Source organism: Blastomyces dermatitidis, assembly GCF_000003525.1.
Source record: "Blastomyces dermatitidis ER-3 genomic scaffold supercont1.11, whole genome shotgun sequence".
Taxonomy (NCBI): Eukaryota; Fungi; Ascomycota; class Eurotiomycetes; order Onygenales; family Ajellomycetaceae; genus Blastomyces; species Blastomyces dermatitidis.
This window is the reverse complement of record NW_025544784.1, coordinates 2,019,710-2,047,561: the sequence shown is the minus strand read 5'-3', so window position 1 is coordinate 2,047,561 and position 27,852 is coordinate 2,019,710. Positions and strand designations below refer to the sequence as shown.

Sequence of the window (27,852 nt, the reverse complement as noted above, 5' to 3'; positions counted from 1 at the left end):
TTGCGGATTGCAGCGTTGATGAATTCTTACTCCTCTCATCACGGAAGCTCTACACCACGGGAACTAATGTTGAATAAACTGACACTTGCCCTAAGGATATCATCACCCGCGCGGGCACCGGCGGAGGAGCTAGGAGAAGGGAGGAAACCTTCTTTTTTTATTGCATTTTGCCCAAAACGAGATGAATAGTCCTACGACGCCCCGGCGCGCCCCTCCTTCTCCATTATATTAACAATGATTACAGCACAGCATCATACAGACTCCCGGGGACTGAGGGAGTAAGGGGGGTGGGGAGGAGTGCGGGGCGAGCCTTCCGGTCGCGGAGGATCGTTCTGAGTATCCATCACTGCCACTATATTGCTGCAGGATCACTTACTAGAGGGATCCATTGGTGAATGTCGAACAGTAACTATCCCGGCGGAGCTATAACGGAGCAGAACCGGAGTCTGTCTGGGTTTAGGTGGAGAGGTTTCTCCATAAGGTGGAACACGTGACTGCAGTAACGTACCTAGGTAACTAGCCGGAGCAACTAGGTAACTACTGTTGGGGGTCCCGGGTTGATCGGCTCTTCTACCCTAGTTACCAGCAGTGCGCTGGTGGTGAGTGAGCTCTTTTGCCCCAGTAGTAGCCTACAACTACCAACATCCTACTCTACTCATGCCCATCCGTGATCGATGGATTGTGCTTAACAGACAACAAATAAGTACCGTGCGTATACTCTGCAGATCAGAGGCCCAGCATAGGTGAGATATTTGCATGTCTTTCATGTTCTTTATTGCAAATGTTGCTACTGTTTTTAGCTACGCCTGAATCCCGGTGGAGAATCTCTTTGTGGCATCAAGACGCTCAAGGAACAACGGTACAAGGCAGCTTACGACTGGCCAGTTTTACAGCACAGGAAAACGAAGTGAGTGGATAATTGATTTACGGCCCTGCAGACCAGCAGAAAACCTGGAGATGTTGCATCGAGGGACTCATAAATACGCTCAAGTGCTATGTGATAGCCATTATAGTGACTGCATTAGTTCTCTCCTAATGGTGTCTTTACTATAACATTCATTCCCTTCTTTTTCCTCACCATTTGCTGCTTTTCTATTGTTTCCCTTTATTCTTCTCAATTGGATCCATTTCCTGCAACAGAAAGGAGTCATCCCAACATATTCATTGCCTGCGGTTGAGAAGCCTTCGCACTTCTTTATGATATCACTAGCTGCTTCCTTCGATTCGAGGATCCCCAGAGCGGCAGTGCTGGCGGCAAAGACCACATTATGTCGCTTGTCGATTACAATCAACTACAAACCAAAACAATTGGGTGGTCCATTCAGCCATTGTGCGACAATGCCGCCAACAGTCACGAAGTCACGAGCGCCATTATTTCAAATCCTTAAAGCGCGGGGAGAACAAAGAGACGAGTCGCGTTCATGACTCGACATCGGGCAATCCACAGCCACACTGACGTCCATATCCCCGAGCTACGGTTGTAATCGAAATATTACACACGGCTGAGGGAAATGACGTGCTTTCATTCCCATGATATTTTTACCAAGATTTCAAATTCCAAGCACGATTGGCCTGCTAAAATTGCTGCTGATGGAGCCGGCCTGACACAAGTAAACTTCTCAAAAGGATATTTCTTCCTCAGTCGGTGGGAGGACAAACAAGAGTTGAAAATCACATTCAGCACCTCACTGGCTGCCCACCCATGAGATACGATACACTTGCCTGTGAAGCCTGGATTGGGTTACACGATGCACGAAAGACTTATCGATTTGGTGATATGATCTCCCTCGCATGCATGGCATCCGAGCAAACGCGTCACCCTCCCCATCCACGGCAGCCAACCCCCCTGAGCCGACATTGGATGGGGGGGGCGCACAGATTGCTCAATAGCCATGGACTTCCCACGGTTTTCTCATTTGAAGAATGCCCAATGAGAGGGATCATAACAAGAGTTACTAGAACAAGGGGGCTCCATGTGTCGTCCGTTGCTGCGTTGCTGCGTAACACCAAGCAAGCAGGGGATGGTTGAGAGCAAGGATGAAAGAGGAAAAAAAAAAAAAAAAAAAAAAAAATTACTTCATTCCAGGCCACGTCGCAATTCCCTGCCTCCCGCTCATGGGCGCCCATTTTTTGTCCATGGGAATCCTGGTGCGACGTTTACCCCGTGCTGGCCGCGTACAGAGTGAATTTTAACCCGCCCAGGCTGGTCACACAACGGCCATAGCCTGAAGAATGTTGGATTTTACGGGTTATATCTCATTTTGTATGTATGTATGTGCCCACATACCCTGAGCTAATCCGCACGATACTCGTGGATGGCATATGGCCAAGGCCAATGCCGATAATTTTGTATTTTTTATTTTCGTTTTACTGGCACTTGGAGGATTTGCCTAGCCGAGCATACAGCATACCCGCTACTGAACTGACAGCTGTTTAGGAGGAAGGGGTGTGGGTTTGTGCTTCCAACGCCGTGGTAGATCCCTTTTGGTTTCTCGAATGGTGAAAAACCCAGGTACCGATACAAGTGCGGGCCAGTTGCGCGTTTCTGTGTATCCCAAAGATACATATTCCTGGTTTGCGGCGCCCTGCATTTATTTTTATTTATTTTTATTTTTTATTTTTTATTTTTTTCTTCGTTTCCTTGTCTTTTTTTTAAATACGGGATGTGTAATGTATGGATTTTTGCAGTTTCGTGATGCTCCTGTTGCCCAGTGAAGAAGTGCCTCTTGATAATTCTTGCTGCTTCAGACGTACCGAGGACATCCCGGAGCGCACACTTAAAGCTTTAAATAAATGAGCTATAGGCAACAAACGAACTGCTTATTTTGTCTACTCGTTGCAAATTATACATTCATTTCTTGAGGCTTGATTTCTCATTACTTCGGGAAGCACTCGGCGCGATTCCCCGTAGCTATCATGGTTGACTACTCTGTGCCCGCGATATAGATGGCTGGCAATGCGGACTTTGTAAAATAGTGAAAGGTATCCCAACATATCAGTCATTACTCCGTATATTCATTCCTCTGTGTTGAATTAATTGTGTTCCTTGATACATGTCCAATACTAGATTGATGTGGAGGGGTTAACCTGAAACCAAGCCAACAATATGGCTCCGTTCTCGAATCATCTTGTGTATTCTCTCCATTTGAAACATAGACTGCAGGCCGTTGACAAGCATTCTCCAAGTTTTAGTTACATTCAACGGTTCTCTCCTCATCACTCTATTGTTCTGCTGTGTTGTGTTGGTTGGAAGTAACATAGTTATTTAATTCCTGGTCCCGCCAAGAATTTCCCCACTCGCGCCGTTTTTTCCACTCGCTGACCACCAGAGCAGAACCTCCGCCATCCGCCATCCGCCATCTGCTACCAAACCACTCAATCGCTTTAAGCCACAATTGTCCCGCCCGCTTTGGCACAATCTGCCCGTCCCGTCCACATACATGTCATACCTGTAGTGGACAATGAAGCGCAAAACAACGTCTACGCGGAATAGCCTCGATGGCAATGGCCTACCGGGCCCCAAAAAGCGGGCGCTGGACACCGAGACCGTTAAATCGCGATTCCGCGAGGGGCTGCTTGATAGAGCTACTCTGGAGCAGTACAAACAGAGCTATGCGGCCTCCGCACCGTAAGCCTCACAGAAATTTTAATTTTTGCCGTCAACAATGCTCCTCAATCGTCAGCTAACCGCACCTCTTACAACAACAGGTACAAGCACGGCGTGATTTCCCCGCTCATAAACCCCACGCTCCTCCGCTCCGTCCGCACCGAGATCCAAGAACACCTCTCCTTCACCGAGAAGGAAACAGACATCTACAAAATCTTCCAATCAGGCGACCTCGCCAACCTAGATGGACTAGACGATGCCTCGCTGTCCAAACTACCCTCGCTCCTCGAACTACGCGACGCCCTCTACTCTGCGCCTTTCCGCAAGTATCTGTCCGAGGTCACGGGCGCAGGTGACCTGAGTGGTCGCAAGACCGACATGGCCATCAATGTCTACACTGGCGGCTGCCATTTGCTCTGCCACGATGACGTGATCGGCAGCCGGCGCGTGAGCTACATTCTCTACCTCACGGATCCGGACGTGGCATGGCAGCCGAGTTGGGGAGGGGCACTGCGTTTGTTCCCGACCACAGTCGAGAAGGACGAGGCTGGGAAGGAGGTGAAGGTCCCCAGTCCGGACTTTAGCCTGTCGATTCCCCCGGCGTTCAATCAATTGAGTTTCTTCACGGTGCAGCCAGGAGAGAGTTTCCATGATGTGGAAGAGGTTTACTATGCGGGTCCCAATGGGGAGAAATGCGGAAAGGAAAGAGTGCGCATGGCGATTAGTGGGTGGTATCATATTCCGCAGGAAGGGGAGGATGGATATGAGGAAGGATTGGAGGAGAAATTGGCCGAGCGGAGTAGCTTGCAGCAGCTGCAGAGTTCCGGGGATACGACGTTTGACCGGCCTCAGCCACGGGTTACGCCGTATAAAGATGCACAGGGAGACAGCAAGGAGTTTACAGAGGCCGACCTGGACTTCTTGCTTAAGTATATCACGCCTTCCTATCTCACTCCAGACATCACAGAGGAACTCTGTGAGAACTTCACCACAGACTGCTCGCTAAGCCTTGAACGGTTCCTCCATGATAAGTTCGCCGCACGGCTCCGGGAATATATTGAAGAGCAGGAAAAACCATCTAATGCCCTGCCCACTGCGTCGCACGAGATAGAGCAGAAAACTGATTGGAAAGTCAGCCGGCCGCCCCACAAACACCGATATCTGTACCAGCAGCCACGACCCGCCGGACAAGAAATAGAGTCAAAGACGCCTATTCAGGAATTGCTGGAGGATCTCTTGCCTTCGCAGGCGTTTAAGAAATGGCTCGCCGTGGCGACTGGATGTAGTGATCTGCTCGACTACAATATTCTTGCGCGCCGCTTTAGACGAGGCGAGGATTATACATTGGCGAGCGGGTATGAGGGAGAGACGCCGCGGCTGGAATTCACGATTGGGCTGACGCCAACGTCTGGGTGGGAGAAGGAGGGCGACAATGGCGACGAGGAGGAGGGGGAGGAGGAGGAGGAAGATGAAAACGGGGAAGCCGATGGCAAAGGGAGGGACAAGGCCAAGTCAAGCGCCAACGGAAAGGAACAACAGCCTACAAAGGAGAATTCGACAGAAACCGAAGACCACTCCGTCGGTGGATATGAAATCTACATGGCTGGTGACGATGACGACGATGACGACGACGACGACGACGACGACGATGAAGATGAAGAGGAAGAGGAAGGGGAAGGGGAAGAAGGAGAGGGGGAAAGCAAAGAAAAAGAAAGTACTAAAAAAAGTAAAAAGCCCCAAAAGTCCGACCCAGCAGTCTACAAGGCCGCCTCGGGCGCGGACGGCGACGACGGCATCCTCTTCAGCATGGCTGCGGGCTGGAACCGCATGAGCATTGTCATGCGCGATTCGGGGACGTTGAAGTTTGTGAAATATGTTAGCCGCTCTGCGGCGGGGGATCGGTGGGATGTTACGGGGGAGATTGGGTTGAAGTTTGATGAGATGGAGGAGGATTAGGATGAAGATTGCGATTGGGATGGAACGGGGAATTTATTGGGGGTTATATATATATATATATATATGAGGGTCCATGAAATGTAATAAAGAGGTTAAAGTATGTGTATATGAATCGGGAAATATCGTAGGTATGGAGGTAAGTAAAGCGGCTGTAGATATGTATAGTTAGGAATAGACATATAACGAAATTCATCTCCTCTTTCCCCACTCCCCACACAACGTTCCGGTTTCTTGTTTAATCCTCATTTTTTTCTAGATATAACTAGATATATATATATATATTGCTTCCACGTTAAGCAGTCCTTCATATATTAACTATCCAGGCCAGCCAAACAAACACCTAACTAACCTTTAGCTAGAAGTGTGTTCCACGCGAGCTCTCTCCCCAGTCCTCAACCTGGGGTAATTTTAGGTTTCAAATTTAAGCTTACGTGGACCTCGCCTCGTGTTAGAGTTATCATGAATGGTAGAGAGAATAAATAGTACGGAGTAGTTATTGAGGGGGAGCAAAACGGCGGGGGGACGTGGGTGCAATTGCGGCTGCGAATGAAATTCCTCAGTATTCGGCGCACTGACCCATTCATCTTCCTTTTTGACAAGAAGACTCTTGTCGCGTCAGGGTTGGTCGCTGTGTCAAAGGAGACGGATGGTAAAAATGGTAATGCAAACTTTGCAATTTTCCTTTTTTCTCTTCCTTTTTTGCATTTCTGTATGCATCACCAGTTGTACATGTGCAAGTGTAACCCGGAGCCCTGCGTGGGATGCGGTAACATCCTTTCCAGAGAGAGAGAGAGAGATATATATATATATAATATGACAACGTAGCAGCGGGAGCAGACAATTACTCAAGACCATACATATATAAATATGAATATGCCGTTAGTTGTACACTTTTCTTAGAGGTGACTGCCCGTACGGTTATCCCGTAAAATGAATCAAAAGAACAAGTGAACAACGTCCTAATCGAGCTTGATTTACTGCCTGCCTACTACCTTACCTCCCTAGATTGCTCAAAGGGAGCCAAAGAGAGGGCCCAAAAAAAAGAAAAAGAAAAGAGAAAGAAAAGAAAAGAAAGAAAAGAAAGAAAAGAAAAGAAAAGAAAAGAAAAGAGAAAGAAAAGAAAACAAAGAATAACTAGCTGGTAATAGCGGATCACATCATTTTTATACCACGCTACATCCAAACCTCCAGACGTCGTTCTTCATTCGTTCCCTCCAACCTGTTTTTTGGGTCCAAGCGCGGTTGCGGGGGGTGGGCGGCGGGCGGCTGGCGGCTGGCGGCTGGCGGCTGGCGGCGTCCAGCACGGTAACAACTTACTTAACTAGTTAACTAGTTACAGCGCACCAGCTTACGCAGCGTGCGTGCAGCTAAGCCACACAGCAGCTAAGTTAATAATTCTAACTTAGCTATTTAACTTGGCTACTTCAAGATTGAGGCAAATCCATCAATAATCGTTAGTAATATGCATGATGTGTCTTCGGAATATTAATAATAAAAAGCATGTACAGTAAGTAAGTAGGTTTCTAAAAGAAACTTTATCTCAGAGTTAAATTTAGTTGTTAAAATGGGGGTGGGGGGTGGGAGTATACTTTTTTTTTACATGCGCGCGCCAGAGGGTTGTTGGGATGTTGCGGTATGAAGGAGGAATAACAAATAATAATGGAAAATAGAAAATAGCTAGCAAGTCCAATCACCAAAAAGAAGAACAAGAATAAGAAAAAGAAAAAGAAAAGAAAACACAAAAATACGGGGAAATCGATTCCGTGGAAAGTAGTCGTTGGAACCTGAGAGAATGGCAATGTGCTAACACTACTGTACTCCGTAACTAACTACTCCGTAGTTGAGAACATATCATATAGTTATTTTATATTTATTATTCACAACGGAATTTAGCTTCTGGCGTCTATTGGGTTCTTTTTTTTTCTTTCTTGGGTCCAGGTTCCCGCAACCCGCACCACACGGATAACAGATCATCACTCACGGCTACTCTGTCGGAGTGTGGCGATTGGACGGAAGAGAGAGCCGACTCAGAATCAGAGAGTAGAGAGAGAGAACAAAGAAGAAAAGAAATAAGAAGAGTGAATAGCATCTTTCTCTGTACAAGTAGTGACCTGAACACTGAACACTGCATCACTGAATAAGCAGTTGTTCTTCTGTTCTTCTTTCTCCTGCACACACACACGCACACACACACACACACACACACACAGAGAGAGAGAGAGAGAGAGAAGAGAAACAGCAGGGAGACAAGCACTATTCGTGGAGAGAAATATATAATAAATAACCTGTAGATTGGAGAATTAAAGCCAAAAGCAGCCTAGATCAGACTACGGTGGGGGGTGTTGTACGCCGCGTATTTTCCTCTCCTCGCCCGGCCGCGTGGCAGAAGTGGGTTTGGAGATCGGCCGGGGCTGGGGAGGGAGTTCATCATTCGATCGTCATTATTATTGGGCAGTAGAATCCCCAGGTAACATGCAGTGAGATGATCATGCTCCCTTCTCTCCTCTCTCTCTCTCTCTCTCTATATATAATATATATATATATATATAACTAGAAACAAACAAACAAATCCATTGAGAGAATATGTGTATGTAGTCAGTCAATGATAAATACTAGACACTAGGTTATAGTTATAGAGTAACTAGAGTAACTAGTTAGTTGAAGAAGAGAAGTATTTATGTATTTTTTACAAAAATATACAAATTAGTTTATTCACTGGTAGATAAACAATAATAATAGCATGTATATATGTAATGTATGCAAGAGGGATTAGGTAGTGTACAGTACATGTACATACATACATACATACATACAGGCTGCCCAATAATGTCTTGTCGTCAACTGCATTCTGGTCGCTGGGACACAGTCTATCTCGATCCATGGCGCGAGTCAGCCCGCAACCCGCAACCCGCAGCTCCGGGGATGCTTGGGTGTGCACAGGTACTGTACAGGCTCAGTACATACTTTGGAGACAGCCATGGTTTGGGCGAAGTTGTCTAGGTAGATATAGGAAGTAAACAAATAAACTACACGCAGACACAGAAGACAAGACACAGACAGAGAGAGAAGAGAGACAGACACTAAAGAGTGGTGGGATTAACGAGGATAAACGAGGATGTTAAAAATAAAAAGCCGATGTAAGTAGCAAGCCACGGCCAACTAGTATCGGTGCTAGCCTTAGCCCATTCTTGCCATCCCATCCTAGAAACCCTAACCCACCCCAATAATTAGCCCAATTAACCCCCCCCCGCCCCTCCCCCCCCCCCATATTAACAAACCCCCCCCCCCTAACAACACCCTAACGACCACGCCAGACAACCCCCAACCACTCCCAACCAGCCCCAAACAGGCTCTAAAGAGGCCCCAAACAGGTCCCGAACTGGTCCTTAGGGTTATAACTGGCTGCAACTGGCTCCAACTGCCTTGGACCCCGTTCTGCCGCCACGTGCCAGCTCGGTTCTGTCTTCTTCAGCAAGAGCCTGAAGGGAATCGAGTTGTTGTATCTGTGTTTGTGTGTGTCTGTCCGACCTGTCTGACTACCCTGACTACATGACTGTCTTTTCTTCTCCCCTCTCTCTTTATCTCTCTCTCTGTCTGTCTGTCTGATGCATCTTCTCTCAATCTCTCCTCCTTCGTGGTGCTGTCTTCTCCCCGGGCAACTGAGTAACTAACCAAGCAAGCCAGCGCTGGGTGAGTTACCCCAGCTATTCTTCTCCATCGCCCGTTCTGTGTCTGTCCTCCCCCCCTCCCCACTTCGTCGTCTTCTTCTTCTTCTCTCCTCTGTTGCACACTTCTTCTCCAACTCCTCTATTCTACTGTTCTTCTACTCTCCTACTCCCCTACTCTCCTATTCTCCCATTCTCCTCTCCTCTCCTCTCCTCTCCTCTCCTCTCCTCTCCTCCAGCTGTGCACTCTGTGGAATAATATCCCATCTCAATCCCCTGATTCTCGCGCTGGTTCTTCTGTTCTGAGTCTCTTCCGAATCTCCTCCCCTCGTGCTTCTCTCTTCGTTGGCTTGCTTGGCCCTGCCAGCCCTTCCAGCTCGGCAACCTATCAGCCCTCCTCCTCCTTTCCTCCTCTTCTCCTCGTCCTTTCATCCTCTTCCTCCTCGACAATCTTCCCCCCCCTAACGAAATCAAATTGCTTCTTCAACATTCTCGATATCAATCTTACTCAGCCTGGACAGGACAGGACAGCCATAAACCCGAAACCCCTCCCTCTCGTCCCCAAGAGCCAGCCAGGTCAACCTTGTCGCCCATCCCAATCCTCCTCTCCTCCAGTCCCTCCTCCTGCGGCGCTTTGGAAAAACACACCAACCTCATCTCTCGCTCCGGAAGATGGACGTCTCGGTTGCGCGTCGTCCATGGGAGGAACCAAGGGCCGGCCAGCAGACTCCCCAGGCCGCTGCCGCCTCTGGTGGTGCTGGTGGTAGTAGCAATGCTGCTGGTGCTGGTGTTCAGCAGGTCCAGAAACTGCCTTCTATCTCTACCCTTACCGCCAGTATGTCTCTCGGCAATCTTGCCAATGGTGTTGTTGCCCCCGCAGAAAAATCGCCCGCGCAGGCCTCCATGAACACCGTCGAGCGGGACTCCGGCAATTGGTCCATGCCCCAGAGTGCCCGTATGTTGTTTTTGATTTTTTTTTGTTCCCTTTTTATACAACTTGTCTATTTTTATTATATTGAAATATATGAATATACATGTGCATATATATGTGTGTTATATCTGTGTATATGTATACTAATCCATTGCTCATCTAGGCTCCTCCACCTACTCAAACACTACCAATGGCACCAATGGCACCAACGGCACCAATGGCTATGCGCAATATACCTACATGACTTCCTCTCAACACTCTCCAAAACATCCCCAGTCACAACGGCAGTCCTCAAAAGATCAACAACCACAGACTCCCTCCTCTGCTACGCCATCCTCCCAACAACAGTCCCCCACCTACTCCATGCACCAGCCAAACGCTATGCTCCCTTCTATAAACCAAAACTTTGACAGCGCCGTCCAACGACCCCCTGCTGAGTTCCCCGAGTCCCGCCGCAGCAGCATTGATAGTCGAATGAACCAGGGCATCGGCTCCTTGGCCATAAACCAAGCCTCGCCATACCACAGCACCAATGCCTCTCAGTCGTCTATTGTCTCGGGCCTCCAGCGCGACCGTGGCATATCCGGGGAATATTCAAGCGTAGCAAGCCAACGCGGGCCCCGCTACAGCGGTGAACAACGCCATCCACTCTCCCCACTGGGCCCCAACACGGGTCAACACCGCTCCTTTCCTGTGCGGAGGACTGCCCCCGCCATTTCCAACAATCCTCACGCAGAGATTTACAATGCAGAATCGCCCACTGCAGGCCAGGCCTATGCTTTTCCTGACCCCGACGTCGCCCGGTCATCCGATAAAGAAAGCGCCCGTGGCCAACCCTCGTCCCAGTTCAACCGGAGAGGTAGCACCACGGAGTCTCTGGCCAGCAGTGTGTTTACGACAGATTCCAGACTGCCACATGGCCAACAAGGTTGGTCCTCTTTTTTTTTTATTTTTATTTTTTTTTTTTATTTTTATTTTTTTATTTTTTATTTTTATTTTTATTTTTTTATTTTTATTTTTATTTTTATTTTTATTTTTATTTTTATTTTTTTTTTATTTTTTTTATTTTTATTTTTTATATCTCTTCTTCTCTTCTTTTTTCTCTTTTATATATATATATATATGTATGTATGGGCACATTCAGTACTAACTTACTGTTGTGCTAGAACTGCCACAAAATGTCCATCACCATTCCCTACAGCAGAAGCAGGTTAGAGAGTTAATGGGCGATCCGGAGTCACCCAACGGCGCGACCCCGTACAGTAGAACCCCGGAATTGCGCGTCACGCACAAGCTGGCAGAGCGCAAAAGACGTAGTGAAATGAAAGACTGCTTTGAACTTTTACGTTCACGGCTGCCATCAAACCAGAGCAGCAAGTCCAGTAAATGGGAAACTCTAACTCGAGGTAAAAGCCAACCCTAACGTAACGGCCCCTCAACTAAAAATACGAAATATCAAGCCGATTTTACAAAGGAATACCAGTGCTAACGGATACCAGCAATCGAATACATCGGCCAGCTCGAGAAAACAATTCAACAAAGCCGTCACGAATCCGTCACCCTGAAAGCCGAGGTCGCGGAACTCCGCCAACAGCTCAATGAGCAGCTACAACGCCAATCAACCACAAATGGCCATCACCCCCAGCCTACCTATGACCGCGCACCACCACAGCAAACAAACGGTACACATCCACACTCCCATCCACAGCCTCAGATGTATAGTAACGGCCACGGGAGCCCCTATTCTTCTCCCGGTGCTGTGCAGCCCCCACTCCCCTCCATGGACCCAGCGAGAACTCTCCCGCCGCTGATGAACGGCTCCCTGGCACCAATGCAAGGTGTACAGTATACCGAGGGCCGGCGATGAGGGTGTTTTACGATTATTATCACTGCTACTACTACCTATTATTATTATTATTATTTTGTTTGACTACCTGGACTGTAATACTGTTTTCGTATCTAATTCCCGTCCGCTACTTTTGATCCGGGGAAGGTTGGACAGCATCGCTTCAGGACCGCTTTCGATCTATACCACTGCAACGACTCCTATATTTTTAAGCGCCTGCCTGAGTTTGACTGAATGTTTCCTTTTCTTTCCTTTTCTTTTCTTTTGCCCCTCTCCAGGACGATTCACCTATCTATATTAACGCCATTCTTTATTTCACCCCAATCGACCGGCTTGTTTTAAGTCGTCTAACGGACAGAACCAAAAGTAACACTCGACCATCGCTTTAAATGTCGACATCGGCGCTGCGATTCCCCATGACGCACATGAATGATATACATCGGCCCCACAACAAAAACGCTTCAACTCGAAACCGCGTTAACTAGCTACTATGGGGGAGATGGTTTAGGATTTTTCCTTACCTGGATGCATGCACATCGATTTCCATCCCTACCTGTCAACTCGCCAACCTTACTGACCGACTTACTTGCGACATCGACAACACCTTCCACCTGCCCGCTAGCCTACTGTCACCACCGTGTAAATCTAATAGCAGCGAAGCCCCATGGTATATTCCGCGCTATGGCATGACACGCTGTAACGTAGCGTGGTGTTTTTTGTCTTACCATGTCATACCCTGTTTATGTCACCCGTCCTGCACGATGGGCGTCAATTACAAAAAGAAAGAAAAAAAAAAATCACCGCCAACCAAGCGGATAGTCCCGACTTGAATAAAAATAAACGAACACTGGATGAGGCTGCCAACATCATCAGGGGCAAAATGTCAGATGGGCTGATACGACATGATACGACGCGATACTATGCGATTGCGATGCGATGGACCGGTGTTCTATGCACGTTAGGTGGAACGTTGATAGACTGGTGCCTTTAACGAGAAGAGCCCTGTCCAGGGGAATGACACAGATATTATATGCGCACCCACTGGTTTAAACAAAAATACGCCACACGATCTTCCTCTCTGACTGGCTGTCTGGCTTATATTTATTTCTGCTAGCGTGGGGAGTTGCTTTTTGATATCCGTTTCTTATTTCCCGTGGTTCATTTCTCTCGTTTTTGTTCATGTCAATTTTCATGGTTTTTTTCCCCTTTCATTTCAATTTCGATATCATCTCTTTTTTTTTCTCTCTTTCTTTGGATGGAAATATGCGGACACGGGAAGGAAAGGGAGGCAAAAAAACCGTCTTTGGGTCTTGGATTCGGAGTTTTTTTTTTTTTTTTTTTTTTTTTTTCACCTCCCTCTCTTTTCATTTCCTTTTCTGGGCTTGATTTAATTTACACTTCCTGATCTGATACCGATTCCCTTGATGACCTGTCTCTTAGTCTCTGCTGCTGTCCTTTTCCTTACACTTTTTGTCTTATTCATTTCCTCATTTTCTGGCCCATTTTACAGTGCTCCCTGGCTGGTTCTTTTTCTTTTGTTTCTCTCACCCTATACTCCACAGACTTGTCCACTCTTCTTGGTTTCCGTTCCTTTTTTTCTCTCTGTACTTTTCTTATCTCTCTATTCTTTACTCTACTCTTCTCAAAATCCATCTTCACCTCTCAAGGCCATTACTATACCCCAATCAACGTGCCCGCTCATATCTATTGACTTCTTCTTCTTCTTTTTGGGCTCTACTTACATACTATGATGTCTGATTTTATTTATTTTTCCTTCTTTTTTAATTGATATTCAACTTTACATTTCCTTTTTTTCTAATGATTCAATTCTCTTCAATTATTTATCCATTATTTTATTTATATATCTATCCTCTTTTAGCTTTTCTCTACGACTCACTCCACAGAACGCAGAATTCTTTGAAAAGGGGGAGAAAAAAATATATATATATACATTATGTCATGTCATTTTATATCATTCAACTCTTCAAATCCACATATTGCTTTGCCTATAGGCTCTAGTGATGGTCCACTGCGCATGCAACCGAGTCAAACGAGTGAAAATCATGAAATTGTGAAATATGCACAATCGAAGCCGGTACTTCGTGTGTAGGGGATGGAATAGTGAAAGGGATTCATTTCCTAACGGCGAACTATATACATTTATATTTTTCCCTTTTCTTTATAAGATGCAGACTGTTGTTATTGCCTCATGATTATTATCTTGCAACGGTTACGTTTCCACTGTATCATACCATGCTGCCATAGATATTGGGATATCGTTTTTTAAGCGCCCAGCATGACTAATTTCCCGTTGCCGCCCAACCAAGCCTGCGAGGACGATCCCGATCGCGTGATTGGCCAACGCCTTCAACCAACAACCTCAACGTGACTGCTCCGCTCCGTAGTTAATAAATGTAACTTGCCTACGTTGTGAGGAAAAACGAGTTAGAAGCAGGATAGGATAGGATGCTGTTCATCAAAGGTTGTTGCCCCAGACCACAGCGTTAACTAGTTAGTTACTAGGTATAGTTACAACCCATCAACGCCCGCCCCAAGAACCTTTCGTTTGTCCCTAACCGCCGCCAGAAAGCCACAACAATCCACAACAATCCACGCGCCCAACACTGTGGATTTTTAAACCACTCGATTATTTAGCCAACCAACTCTTGCATTTATGTTGAATCACCCTCCCTCCCTCCAACTGTTTCCTCCACTGTTCTTCATGCAGAGTTGGCCTAGAGCTACAACCCTACATGTAAGTCCCATGATTTACATGTCTGTTATTCGGGGGTTCTCTTTTCGTAGCGCCGGGCCAGAAAACGAGTTCAACTACCAGATGCCATTTGCTCCTCCATCCCAGCGCTATTTCCACTGCATGCCATATCAGATCAGACCAGACCAGACCAGACCAGACCAGAGAAGTGGGAATCTCACTTCCCCTTTGATGCTTTAGGAAAAATCCACGGTTGGAGCTGGAGTTGTTCGGGGGAGCGAAAGGCTGCCCGGTTTCTCTCTATAAATTGTGTCCGTTCTCATCTCCACCTGTTGTGGAAATTGGCATATTGAGCGGAGCGCCGCCGTTCGTGGGCGCCAAAGGAGAGGGTAGTAGTAGTGTAACTACTACTGTCTATCCCCACTGACATTTGGATCTATTCTTGTATCAGCATCCGCTTGGCTGCTGGCTGCTGGCTGCTGAGAGAGAGAGAGAGAGAGAGATGGGGAGAAGTTTTGAATTTGCTCTTCATTGATCAATTTCCCTCTCTTATTGGTGTTGCTTGTGAGATGTGTAACTAACTACTATTGCTTGCTTGCTTTCTCTCTTTCTTTCTCTCTTTCTTCTGACAACTTCCTTTCTCCTTTTTCCTTTCTCTTCTCCTTCTCTCTCTCTCTATTTCTCTTGTCACTTGTTACTCTCACATAAACACTACACTCTCATTTTTTAGATTATATTATTTTATTCTGTTGAATGCATGCTTCTTCTGTTGTTTTGATCACATCAAATATTAAATGAATATTCCATTCTTTTGTGCTATGTGAATAGCCTATTTCATTGATATTGTCATTCAATAGATGTTCGTCTTTCATTTCACTGGCAACAAGACAACAACTCATTTATCATAAACACTGACAGTGACAGTGACAGTGACAGTTATTTTCATTGTTTGTTATTGTTCTCCTCATTCTGTCCTTGTGAGGAGTTTCTAATATTGGAAAAAATTCCCTATAATGTCAGCTTTATGATCCAATACTCTTGTTGCATTTGCTACAAATATCTCTGTTGATATATATGATGGTAAGCATTTCCTACCTTGACTACTTTCATCGGAAAAGAATATGCATGCATAGAGGTACTGACTTCAACATGCCCTGTTTTAGCCCATCGTCTTGTCGTTTATGATATAGCCGAGATGGGAAATAATAACGCTCAATACGGGGTGCCGCCGTTGGCCGCTTCACATCTCCGTGCACAGAATATACCTATATTCCCATTGTCTTCGCCTATTAACGAAGAAATATACACCCCCTTCGAATCGCCCGGAAGCTCACAATTGGTAGCCCCGGACAAAGACAACCCCTTTGCCTCGTCTGAGGACTATTTGACCCACGGGAAAACACAGTCTGAAACCGACAATGCAACGCAATTCGATAGCCAAACGGAGGATAAACAGAAACTTCTTGGCGAGTCCTCTCAAGCTCCCCGCCCTAGCCGTTGGGATTCAATTAAACGCGGACGGACTATTATGAAGCGGAACCCCAAAGAAGCCACAACAAACAAGAAGACGCGTCCCGGACTCAACCTCGTCACGAACTTCGCCAATGATACGCCCAAGTATAGAAGAGACGCAGTGTCGAAACGTCGACAGTCGGCTGGCAGGGGGTTTATCGACCTGAATGATCTACGGTTACTCTCGAAGGGGACGGAAACTGCGAGACCAGTACAGGCACAGGGGAACAGGCTGTTGCCGGAGCGGAGAATATCGTCAGCAAAGGGGTATGAGGAAATCAAAGACAATGTCGGAGAGGCCACACAGGGCCCACAGGCCAGTAACTATGTTAAAAAGATGAAGAAATCTCCTCTGGATGCGTTGCGGGCCGGTTCTCCTAGCAAATCACAGGATCTATCCCCTTCCGATCGCCCGATTATGATTGGGCTAAGGGTTCCGTACAATAACGCGGGAGGCCAGGGGAAGACCAAACGGCTCGGAGATGATAGCAGCACGCCGATTAAAAGCAACATTGGCAGCCCAAATAGCCAGAAAAGCACAAATTCTACACCTATTACTCCAACCATCATCATCACGCCTGCCAGGGAAGATAATCCTTGGGACAGCTTCAGTAGCGGAAGCCCCGAAGCGCGGCGTGCACGACCCGCTTCGAGCATCTATTCTCAACCTACGCCACGGGCGAAAGACGGTCGTCCACCATCTATCATTCCACCTGTCCCGGCGATTCCTGCGTCCCATTCTTTCACCAAGACTGAGGCTAGTGATGTATTTGTCGACCAAGGTTCGACGACGACGACGCCCGCGCGAAGAAATCGCGCGTTCTCTATTGGGACTGTGATCGAGGATGACTCGCCTGTATGTAGACGAACGGCGCGTCCACGATCCATGTCAGATGAAAGCAGACTGCATGCGGGAATAGCCAGCAGATATAGCATCGACACCATCGCTACAAGGCCTCGATCGCAGGGATGGTGGAACCTATTACTTTCTCCGCTCCTTTCACGCTCAAACACCATGGCGAGCAAAATGAGTTTTAGGTCGCCCCAAGATGAAACACCGCCGGTTGTTCCCGCGTTTCCGTTTGCTGTGTCACAGTCACTACAGGTTGACAGTAATCGGGACGGAGAGAAACGTGTGGTGGAGGAAGTTTCTTTCTTTTCACCAGATACCCCTTACAGCGCGGAGGAGAAAGAGAGCCTTTGGTCATCTGCCGCGGGCACGGTCGGCAAACCGCGTGTCGAACGTGAAGGATCCGCTTCTGAATGGGATGATGATGACGCTGATGATTGTTCACAGCCATCTTCACGCCAATCAAGGGATAAAGCTTCCCACATTTCCACGGTTTCCGCCCAGACTATTCCTTTCATGATCTCGAACCCTACTTCTGCTGGCTATACACAGGAACATTTTCACCAGAGCGTACATGACTACTCTACTAATAAACAAAGTCCTCCACACTTACCATCTACGAGTCCACGCACTGGGTATTCTAGAAACTACATCGCAGCTTTCCCACCGGTGCCTGGCGAGAACGTTCAGGTTGAGAATCAAAATCCAAACAACCCGTTTTTCCAACGATTTGTCGATAGCCTGAGGAGCGGAGTAGAGCCTAGGGAGCGGTCGAATTCTGATTCAACCGTGATCGAGGACGAGCCAGATATTTCCCCTAACGTTCGTCAAGCTACGGTTACTCCGTTGCTCAGAGCTGCGGCAATAGGGCCTTTCCAAGCTGGGCAGACGGCGCCTCTACCACCGATCCCTCGACGTGTATCTTCCTCACCAAACCCTTTTGACAGCTCCCCGAGTTTAAGCGTGGGAAACTCAAGCATCCAACCTCCTCCTTACTCTCCGCCTAAGAAGATCACGAAGCTTAGGCGATATAGGGCTATCTTACCTTCAGATTTGCACCCGCAACCCCAATCGCCAGGACCGTTATCCCCGGAGACGCAGGCACAAATGACGTCAAGAGGTGGTGGAATACTATTATCTGGCATTCAGCAACCCCAGCCCCCTGCAGCAACGTATAGTGCCAGAAACGAACCCCTTCCACGAGGAGTTCTACCGCCCCGTCTGCCGAACAACCCTGTCCGCCTGTCGGACGTCGAAAGACCGGTGGATGTACGAGCAAATAGCGAATCTAGGCGTCGGAGATTAGAGCGAGAAGATCGAATGGCTAGGAAAGTTGGAGGGCTGTGGCGCGGGAGGGGCTGTTTGAACAACAGAGGATGTTTTGGTAGATCCGGTCGGGAAGGCAGAAAGAGACGCCGGTGGTACATGTGTATTGCAGCTATTTTGATCGCCATTATCATTGTCAGTGTTGTACTCGCGGTTACGCTCACGAAAAAGAGTGATGACACCCCCGAATCGCGCTGGCTGAACCTGACCGGCTACCCGCCCATGCCAACTGGGGTTTCAACCATTGCGGGCCCGAATGCAGCGGTCGCGAACTCAGGGTGTATACGCCCGCCAACCGTGTGGAGTTGCGCATTACCCAAAGAAAACCAGGATGCCAATAAGCCGTTCGACCCGGACCAACCGAACTTCAGGATCCAGATAAATTTCCGGAACGGCACCTTTGCTCACAGCACAGTCCCTTCCAATCAGGCGGCTCGAAAGAGGTCGGTCTTCACCATTTTGAGCAAGTCGGGCGCCTCCCCCAAATCTCTCGATAGTCGTCAATCGCTGCAGAAGCGGAGCGGCGGGTTCTCCCCTATTCCCGCCCCGCCAAGTATCGAAGAGCAGGAATTTCTCGGAAACACGACCGATGGAGTCACCGGGCCGTTCGCAGGGGAAGACACCCCATTCCTTGCAACCTTCCTCTCCCCAGAACCAATAACGATATCCAGCCGCGAGCGACGCGCGGACACACCTCCACCTCAACTTGAAGGCATGGACGCCGACGACCTACGCGACGCCATCCCCAACCCAGCACACAACCCGGACGGGGCCGCGGCGCCCGCAAACCTCCTCCCGCTGCCGATCGCCCAGCCAATCCGGCTGTACGACCGCGGCCTCCCTACCGAGCACTACGGCTTCTACACGTTCTACGACCGCTCCATCTTCCTCAAAGCCGACAGGCCGCTGAACAACGACTCCGTCCTCTCCGTGGTTCCCGACGACGAGAACGGCGGCTCAACGCGCTCCGCCGCCCGCGTGCGCTGCACCTGGACGCAGACGCGCTTCCTCGTGCAGATCTGGACGCAGCCCGCGCGGAATGGGATGGGAGTGATACCGTCGTCGCCAACGTCATCCTCTGCTGCCTCCTCCTCCTCCCCGCCAGAGTCTTCCACGGCAGGCCTCCAGCCGTCCGGCACAGATTTCACGCGCCCGGGCTCCTTCCCTTATCCTATCACCATCGTGCTGGACAGACATGGCGGCAATCCCAGGGCGAAGATGGTGTATTGCTACGAGCTGGATTTGGAGCAGCGGTACATTGTGAGTTCGAAGAAGCTGCAGGTGGAGGATCGCGGGTTTGGGGGCCAGCTGGTTAGGCCGGGGACGTTGCTTGGTGGTGGGAGTGGTGGTTCTTCATTTGGTGGGTTTGATGGTGGGAATGGGGGGTGTCGGTGTGAGTGGAGGAATTGGTTGACGGTTAGATGATATCTGGGGGAAAGGAGTGGGGGGGGAGAGGGTATGGATTTTATGATGTTTTAATTATTTATCATTATGGGTTTCTACATGTGGGGAGATGGATGGTATGGAGTCTTTCTTTGCTGTGCTTTTTTTTTTTGGTGGGCCTGTCTGGTTGTCCTTGGATTTGTTGTGATGTTTATGTGATTTTTGAGTTTGCTGAAAAGAATAATGGGATGTTGGATACCTACATCGCTTGTAGTATAGTTTAGCTTTCTTTGTGCAGATTGTGTATAGTATATAATAAGTTACCCCCTTGATCGGAAGATATTTCAAACTTTCCTCCTTCCTTGTTCCCTGTCACCAGTTTCCTTCTTCCTTGCTTCCTTGTTCTCTATGATGATTCTGTTCGGGGTTTATTTTTATTTTTATCTTTATTTATTTTTATCTATATTTATTTATATTTCTGTATTTTTTTTTTTTTTTGCCCAACCACTTTACTTTTTTCTTCACCATCATGCTTATTATTATGATTTGCCTTATAAGCTGAACTTCTAGCCCGAAACTAGGATGAACACAAAAGGCAAACCAGCCGTGCCATGCCACTGCCCATGTGGGCTGTGTGTCTCGTCTTTGCCCGTTTCCATTTCCCCAACCAAGCAATCGTGAATATTGATAAATTCCGCCTGCAGCTCAACCTCGGTCAATACGCTTCTATACGGGCAAAGCGAGGCCAGAAGGCATACGTAGCGTAGTTGTAGTGCTTGCTCTTGGTCTGTCTCTTCCCCCACCCCACCCCCCACCCCCCACCCCCCAGGTGGTGTGACTCTCGGGCTAGCAGCGGAGCTAAGCAGGAATAAAATCCTCCGGGAAATGTAACATTATGATTTTATTAAACCACTATACTATATAGTACGGAGTACTGTACTGCAAGTTTTGGGCCAGCGGGGAGCTTAAGAGAGCGAACGGGGGCACGCCAAACCCAATTGATGCTCGGCGGAGCTCCCCGCCCACCAGCCTGGGCCGACTCGAGTCAAACTCGGAGCGGGAAATTGAATGGAGGTGGCGTTGTGGGGATGGGATATTAATGGACGCTTGTTCCTTCAGCTAGTTTGGCGGGCCGACTGTTGGCAAGCTGGGCTGCAACTCGCAAGCTGGAGTCCGAGAGAAAGAGAATGAGAATGAGAATAATAATGAGAATTCGGGGAGCATTATTTGCCGAGAAAAGTTCATTTGTGGCCGATGCGATGGGGTGTGTGGGGTTAGTTTGAGGTAGTATTTCGCGCTGTCGGTCGGCATTTCTTACCTTGATCATGATAATAATATTTTATTTTCTCCTCCCTTTTCGTTGTATGTATATTATATTTTTCCTATGGTGGTTGGTGTGTTGACATCTCTGCTCAACATGGGACAAGAAATAATACGGGATGGAACCTAGATGCATGGATCCTCCTTATGCGTGGACGGGTTAGTTACTTGTTTTATGCGCTTTTGCATGTGACTGGTAAAACTTGCTCGGTTGCGCAGTGCTTCAAACTCGTCAGTTTTCTCCTCTCCCAAATAATAATAATAATAATAATAATAATAATAACCAAATCCCATGGTGACACAACGCCAACCAAGCAAGCAGTGTCTGAGTGTCTGTCTGACAGCACGGCAATAAATGTTTCCACCCGCCAATGAGCGGATGCCCGCGCTGCGGGGGAAACGGCCAGGTTGAGCGCGGCGCAACGTCTTGGCGCAGGGATGGAAGTGGTAACTGTAGGTGAGTGAGCATCGAACCAACCATGAACAGCAATAATGAAGGACTAAATCGTGAGAATAATAATAATTATAATTATAATTCCTGGGATTTTCTTTTTCTTTTTATTTTTCTAGTTTCCCTTTGTTGGAAATCACATTGAAAACTCCTGCCATATCTCTGTTATCAGTGATCAGTAGAATTTGCCTTTCTTTGACTGCTGTGGGGCATAGCTTAGGAGCTTAAATATTTTAATCCCTCTCTTATTAGAAGTTGGAACCCCAAACAATAAAGAGATGGCTAAGTTATAGAGCAACAAATATCGCATCCACCCTGCCAACCGTTTGCGGCGGACGGGGACGCGGTTGGTGGCGGAGTCGCTCGCTTTTGCCCCCTCGCGCATTTCCTGCCCACCCTCAGGGCTCAAGGCTCACCCGGTCCGCTCTGTGAAGCAGCTTCATGCTTTGCCTGATTCGGGCGTGGCGTGTAGGAAACGGTCCTTGGCGTCCCACCCCTGGATGCATGGTTTAGATCCCAGTCTCCAGCCGCCTGAATCTGTCTTCACGAGAGGATTGGCAGATATCTCCCGTATCCAGCCATCACGCTGACCCTTCCCCAAGCTTGAATCGAAACTTGGCATGTTCAGACTGCTGGTTGTCTCCACGATTGTCCTGATGATGGATCTGAACAAGAATAATCCTCCTCCTTCTTGGAAGATAGGGGACAAGTAGCGCGTTTTGAGAATTCGTGAATAAAGATCCCCAGTCGCCCGCACCCTCCTCTCCCGCAAACCCTGCTCTTTTTCTTTCCTCTCTTTTTTCCTCCCATCGTCTGTCTGTCTGTCTGCTGGCGACCTCCCTCCCCCTGGTCCTCCCCATCCCGTCTTCTTCTTAGGCAGACTTCGGCCCCCTTATCCCATCTCAAGGTCTTCTAATAATCCACAGAGTTAGCCTATGTCGTCCAACGAACTGAGGGAGACAGGGTCTACGGAGAAGAACGAGCCCCTGAACCTGAAGCAAGTCCAAAGCCCTGGAGTGGTCGAAACAATGGAGACCGTTGAAGAGCCAAAGAAAACGCTGTGGGAGAAGGTGAAGACGCCCGGCTCGGTATACCAGATTCTCATTTCCGCGGTCATCGCGATCGCGATCGGTTTCGCGGTGAACACAACCGTGGAAAAAGTGCCTGTTGCCGCTGTCGACCTGTGTAGCATTCCCGGCAAAGTCTGGTTGCGCGCGCTGAAGATGATCGGTAAGTAGTGAGAACCACACACCACTCTTGCACCCCAAAACTATATAATTATAAGAAAACACAGGAAAATAAAAAAAATAAAAATAAACATAAAAACATAAAAACATAAAAACATAAAAGAAAGGAGAGGAAGATAAATAAACCTTTTGACTGTTGACCGTTCTTGTGCTAATTCCGTGTTAGTCCTGCCTTTGATCGTGGTCTCTCTGATCCTCGCCGTCCAGCGCCTGCGGGAGATGTCGCGCGGTGGCGCTCTCCTTGCCCGCTGGACGATTGGGTACTATCTCTTCACCACTCTGGTCGCCATCTTGCACAGTACAATCCTCGTGTCATTGGTCTGGGCCAAGCAGTTCACTGAAGTCGATCCAGAGACGCGGGCTATCGACAAGGACCTGCAGAAGGACATTGACTCACGATCCGTGTACAAAGCACACGATATCGTCGTCGAGCTGTTCGAGACGCTGGTGCCGGACAACATCGTCGCGGCGTTCGCTAATGATATCCTCCTGGGTGTGCTCGTGGTGTCGATTATTCTCGGCTATATGATTCGGGACCCGGCGACCTCTTCGATTCTGAAGGTCGTGAGAGAGATTGAAGGGCTGATCACCGTTGCCATTACGTTCCTCATCAACATGGCGCCCATCGGTATTTTCTTCCTGATCATGCCGAACCTGTTCAAGCTCGATATCAAGGAGGTTGGCATCAATCTGGGTCTGTTGATCGGAGCGGGTCTCTCCGGCATGGCCATTCAGCTTTTTATTATATACCCCATCCTCTACTTTGCTGTTATGAGGCAGAATCCTTTCGCATATTGGATGAAAAACTCACCCGCGTGGGTCACCGCATGGGGCACGGCATCGTCCGCAGGTACTATGCCGGTAACGCTGAAGTGTCTTGCAGCTCGTAAGGTGCCAGATACTATAGCCAAGTTTGCAATTCCGCTTGGTACTCTGGTCAATATGGACGGGTATGTGATTTTTTCTACTACATTTCCTCTATGGGCACATCCGTGGATACGTACGTTTAAAACTAACACGTCCCTTTCTCCTTCCCCTTTCCCTCACAGAACTGCCATATACCTCCCTATCACCGTAACTTTCCTCGCAGCCACGCAAGGCCAGGTCATCAGTGCCGGCCAGTACGTCGTAGTGTTCTTGACCGCGACGCTCGCCTCGATCGGCACAACACCAATCCCAAGCTCTTCCCTTGTCCTCATTATCATGATCGCCAATAGTATCAGCGTTGAGGTGACGGGCATGTACGGAGTAATCACAGCCATTGACTGGTTCATGGACCGTTTCCGAACCATGACCAATGTCACCGGTGATCTTTATGGTGGTGCCATTGTCGCCAAGATCACTGGCATCAGAGACCCGATTGTTGATGCTGATGGTACTATAATTGATTCGTCTGCGCAAGATGAAAACGCGAAGCGAAACAGCCAAGTTTAAATAAGTACATAAGCCAAAACAGAAAATAACATTATTTAAAAAAGAAAAAAAGACGGGGTTGGAGGGGGTGAGCCGGGTTGGAAAGGTTCGAGCTTATCATGTATTTAACCAATGCTGTACTCTGGAACATACATAAGATCTATATATATATATATATATATATATATTGTGTGCGGCGCCTGTGTAGCATCTCCCTTATGTCCGGAGTTAGTGGAGTTGAAAAATGACCGGGCCCTAGTCAACCCCGAGTTCATAGTTTATGCCAATGGCGGAATATAAGCCGGACATAGCAGAGCATGCGCGTACCAATTCTCAGCACCCCATATATCCAGCGGAAACTGACGTCAAGGTCCTATTTCACGCGTAATACTAGCCTCGCGCTGGGGCTGGGGAGAAAAATGAAAGCCAAGTTCTTGCTCATGTGCATTTTAGCCTGTTCCGCTCATTCCTGAGATTGTCAAAGTACTGTAATACATCTTTGGCTAACAAGTTTGGAGGGTACCTGGCCATAGGGTAAAAGCTTTGAAATCAGCAGGTCAGTTGAGATTAATGGGGAGGGAAGGCGCAGGAAGGAGAGGAAAAGAATGCTTACTCGCTGGGCTTTACCAGCTTTTGAACGCAGAGGATATCGCCATTTCCAAGTTCGGCCCGTTCGAAAGTTGAATTAGGGTCCACGTTGAGGATCATTGTGGGTTTTACTTCCTACGGGTTCCGCGCGGTCAGCCGAATGGGATGAGGAAAAAAGGAAAGAAAAAGAAAAAAGAAAAAAGAAAGACAGGCGTTCAATTCTTACTTCATGAACTGAAAACCTCGTATCCTCTGACCATCCCATGACAGTGACGATGTGGGGACGAATTGTGCTATCCTTCAGAACGTAGAGTGAAGTGACACCGCGCAGCGTCTGACTCATCACGTCGAAGTTCTTGATAAATATTAAGATCGTGTCTCCTCCACTTGTCACCTGAGGCAATGGGGCTGGTACACCTGCAACGACTCGGCTAACCTCAACCCATATACGAGGGTTGCTTCCAGTGAAATTTGCGTCGAGACATGCCCGCGCGATGGTAATGTTGGCGCGAAGTAAAGGCTCGTGAGGCCTGCGTGTTCCATTCTGGCGATTGAGGCAAATCCACAGGGTACATCGTCCCGGGTCCACTGCCAGCTTCTGAGCAACGGATTTCGTGAAGTCGTTAACTGATGTATCTTTGCGGATGCGCAGGGTGGTCGTGTGCCATTATCCACGCCGGGGCTAGTCATGTCGAATCCGCTATGGAGGCGGAACTGGGAGGCTGAAGCCAAGACGGTGTGTAGGTAGAGGCGTTCCTCTTCCTTCTCCTTTTTGAGACGTGCAGCCATTTCCCGTTCCTCCACCAATCCGTTTCCTATTTGTATTTTAAAAGTACATGTTAGAAGGATTGAAAGAGAAAAAGAAAAAGAAAAAGAAATACCAACGGAGTTGTTGAGGATAAGGCGGCAGGAGCTTACAGAACACCTACCGATATATGCAGGCACATCGGCTGCGGTAACGCTAGCAAGAATATCGTTTATCCTTGATTTCCGGACATAAATTAACATGTATGCGTTCGTTGCCTGTCCGTCCCCCCCGTAATTGTCTTCCATGACATTCGTTAACATGGCACCAGTAACCCGGTCATCGTTAAATTTATAAAAGGGCAGGTTAGCTCCAGGTCGCAAGAAGACCCAGTACCTTCCGCCGTTAACACCGCCGCTATGAACGACAACACCGGTCAATCGGTAAACCCATGATTCAGACCTGTCGGTGTCAGCTGAGAGATATGGAGAAGCATCAAATTCTTCCGGATAGGCAAAGAAATCATTGACTTTCATGAGCCGGCGCTGGGCCATGTCATACGCATATCTTTTCAAGTGCAGATAGAGAACATCAGGGAAGGTTTCAAAGAGAACACCACTAGTAGTTTTTCGAATACCATTTTCCGTCCGCTCCTCATCAACTATCTCGCGGATATATTCTGCCAAGCTTTCCTCGAGGGAGCGAATATTCTGGATATTGATGCTGATATCCAAGAAGTCTTCTATTCTTGATTGTTGGGCGCCGTCGATGGTAGTATAGGTATTTGTTTTGCCGCGAAAGATGTCTGGAAGTTTGGGCTCCTTCGTAAATCGATATAGGAGCAATCGAGCCATCTCCCGGACGTCTTGTTGCATAAGGAGTTGCTGAGGGGCCCATCCAAGTCCCTTGGTGAACTCCAGCGGTGACACTGGCTTATCATCGGTCTGCAGAGAGTAGAAAAGACGTTGCAATGCCCACAAGAACGTGTTCCTATTGGATTCATGGTTAAGTGGTAATTGGTAGATAGCCTAGATGCTGCCTCTTAGTGCCCCTGAAAATGAATAATATGGACATATACATCGAGTACGGGCCGGCGTACCTTGCGAAAGCTGTTCGTAAAGTAAAAACACTGCAATATAACGTTTAGATAACCAGTGGAGCCGAGGTTTTTCAAACCAATGAAGCTAGTCACTTTCTTTGAGTCGTAGCTGTTGTTGTGACATTAGGTTGTGGTTCAGAACGACCAATAAATGAGGAGGATACGTACTTGTAAAACGTGTGATATAAGGATCCGGTGTGATCTCGGATTACGCGAATATAAGTTGTGATATTTGCTTCATCGTTACCCAGCAGGGATGGTTTATCCCCAAGATGGCCTAACAGCCTTCGAAGTTCACAAAACTTTGTGAAGCCCCAATCAGGGTCATTAGGCGAGAAACGGAAGTTTGCATCTGAAGCAATGTTAAGCTAAGACGTTGACGTTAAAAGGGTAGGTTGGAGGAGCGTATGGATGCTTACTCTGTGAGATGTAGGATTCCGGACTATTGGTATTCCACAGGACTACAGCGAACTGGACACAAGCATGCCAGTGCTCTGGCATTTCTCCATCATCGAAGCCATGTTTAAGGTAGATAGATAAATGCTGATCCTGGTTATTTCCGCGTGGGTAGAGGAGTATTCGCCTACTCGGATTAGACCAGGGATAGTCCAAAATTCTATACACATTTCCCAAAGGGAACCACATAGTTACCATTTGGATCCACCGCACTCAAATTTCGGGCTCAGCTCTGTCTTTTCTAATTCCGTCCAATTGGGTAAGCACCAGGTGAAATGGGATTCATGCGCCGTCTCCAAGGTCGGGTCGACGGGAAGCAACTTGGCCATCATGGCTTCACCTGTAATATTTCATGGAATTAATAAGCCTCACGTTTCCTCCTGGATCTTGACGACATCGGGGTACACGGTCTTCAGGATAGAATATAATCAGATTGAAAAATAGATTGAAAAAGAAAAAGAAAACGGGTAACCTTACAATCGGTGGCCAGAGGCTTGGATTCCTGTTTCTCAAATCAGTTCGAGATGTTTGTTCCTCTTCATGAATAGTTTGCATTTTAAGAGAGAGAAATCTCACATCTCCCGTCAATTGAGGCTGCCCGCCTTGGGACATTTGCGTAGCCATGGTGCCAAACCTTGGCTTTCAATAATGATGGCCTTTGGACTAAACAGCGGAGTGGGATCAAGCTCAACCAACAGTGAGAGATGACCATGGGCAATATAACAAGGTCGAGGATGCCAGCGG

The 27,852-nt window shown here is 47.9% G+C and overlaps 5 protein-coding genes across 8 annotated transcripts; 4 read left to right on the top strand and 1 right to left on the bottom strand.

Moving 5' to 3' along the window:
• The first annotated feature begins 538 nt into the window (after positions 1-538).
• Positions 539-5,832, top strand: BDCG_08643 (oxidoreductase). Its single transcript, XM_045424433.1, has 2 exons — positions 539-3,628; positions 3,709-5,832. Exons 1-2 carry the CDS (start codon positions 3,462-3,464, stop codon positions 5,561-5,563), a joined length of 2,022 nt encoding a protein of 673 aa, XP_045273142.1. The 5' UTR covers positions 539-3,461; the 3' UTR covers positions 5,564-5,832.
• A 2,726-nt stretch (positions 5,833-8,558) lies between these two features.
• Positions 8,559-13,339, top strand: BDCG_08642 (HLH transcription factor). 3 transcript variants are annotated; one of them, XM_045424431.1, is made up of 6 exons: positions 8,559-8,700; positions 8,878-9,253; positions 9,750-10,183; positions 10,323-11,087; positions 11,326-11,565; positions 11,659-13,332. In XM_045424431.1, the coding sequence occupies exons 3-6, from the start codon at positions 9,901-9,903 to the stop codon at positions 12,024-12,026; spliced, it is 1,656 nt and encodes a 551-aa protein (XP_045282631.1). In that variant the 5' UTR covers positions 8,559-8,700; positions 8,878-9,253; positions 9,750-9,900; the 3' UTR covers positions 12,027-13,332. The 3 variants fall into 3 exon arrangements, with proteins under 3 accessions (XP_045282631.1, XP_045282632.1, XP_045282630.1); XM_045424432.1 differs by lacking the exon at positions 8,559-8,700 and having other exon boundaries at positions 9,215-9,253; positions 9,760-10,183; positions 11,659-13,339; XM_045424430.1 differs by lacking the exon at positions 8,559-8,700 and having other exon boundaries at positions 9,231-10,183; positions 11,659-13,339.
• Positions 13,340-14,360: 1,021 nt separating this feature from the next.
• BDCG_08641 lies at positions 14,361-20,100 on the top strand. Of its 2 annotated transcripts, none has more exons than XM_045424428.1 (3): positions 14,361-14,528; positions 14,592-15,798; positions 15,882-20,100. In XM_045424428.1, the coding sequence occupies exon 3, from the start codon at positions 15,914-15,916 to the stop codon at positions 19,829-19,831; it is 3,918 nt and encodes a 1,305-aa protein (XP_045282628.1). In that variant the 5' UTR covers positions 14,361-14,528; positions 14,592-15,798; positions 15,882-15,913; the 3' UTR covers positions 19,832-20,100. The 2 variants fall into 2 exon arrangements, with proteins under 2 accessions (XP_045282628.1, XP_045282629.1); XM_045424429.1 differs by having other exon boundaries at positions 14,384-14,528; positions 14,596-15,798.
• A 1,553-nt stretch (positions 20,101-21,653) lies between these two features.
• On the top strand, positions 21,654-24,920 carry BDCG_08640 (Sodium:dicarboxylate symporter family protein). Its single transcript, XM_045424427.1, has 3 exons — positions 21,654-22,790; positions 22,974-23,757; positions 23,857-24,920. The coding sequence occupies exons 1-3, from the start codon at positions 22,496-22,498 to the stop codon at positions 24,239-24,241; spliced, it is 1,464 nt and encodes a 487-aa protein (XP_045273141.1). The 5' UTR covers positions 21,654-22,495; the 3' UTR covers positions 24,242-24,920.
• Positions 24,659-27,732, bottom strand: BDCG_08639 (ubiquitin C-terminal hydrolase; the record flags this gene model as incomplete). The annotated part of the gene is made up of 11 exons (XM_045424426.1): positions 24,659-24,761; positions 24,834-24,943; positions 25,035-25,163; positions 25,226-25,623; positions 25,738-26,581; positions 26,653-26,761; positions 26,821-27,004; positions 27,072-27,235; positions 27,304-27,448; positions 27,586-27,610; positions 27,685-27,732. The coding sequence occupies 11 exons, from the start codon at positions 27,730-27,732 to the stop codon at positions 24,659-24,661; spliced, it is 2,259 nt and encodes a 752-aa protein (XP_045273140.1).
• Positions 27,733-27,852: the final 120 nt, after the last annotated feature.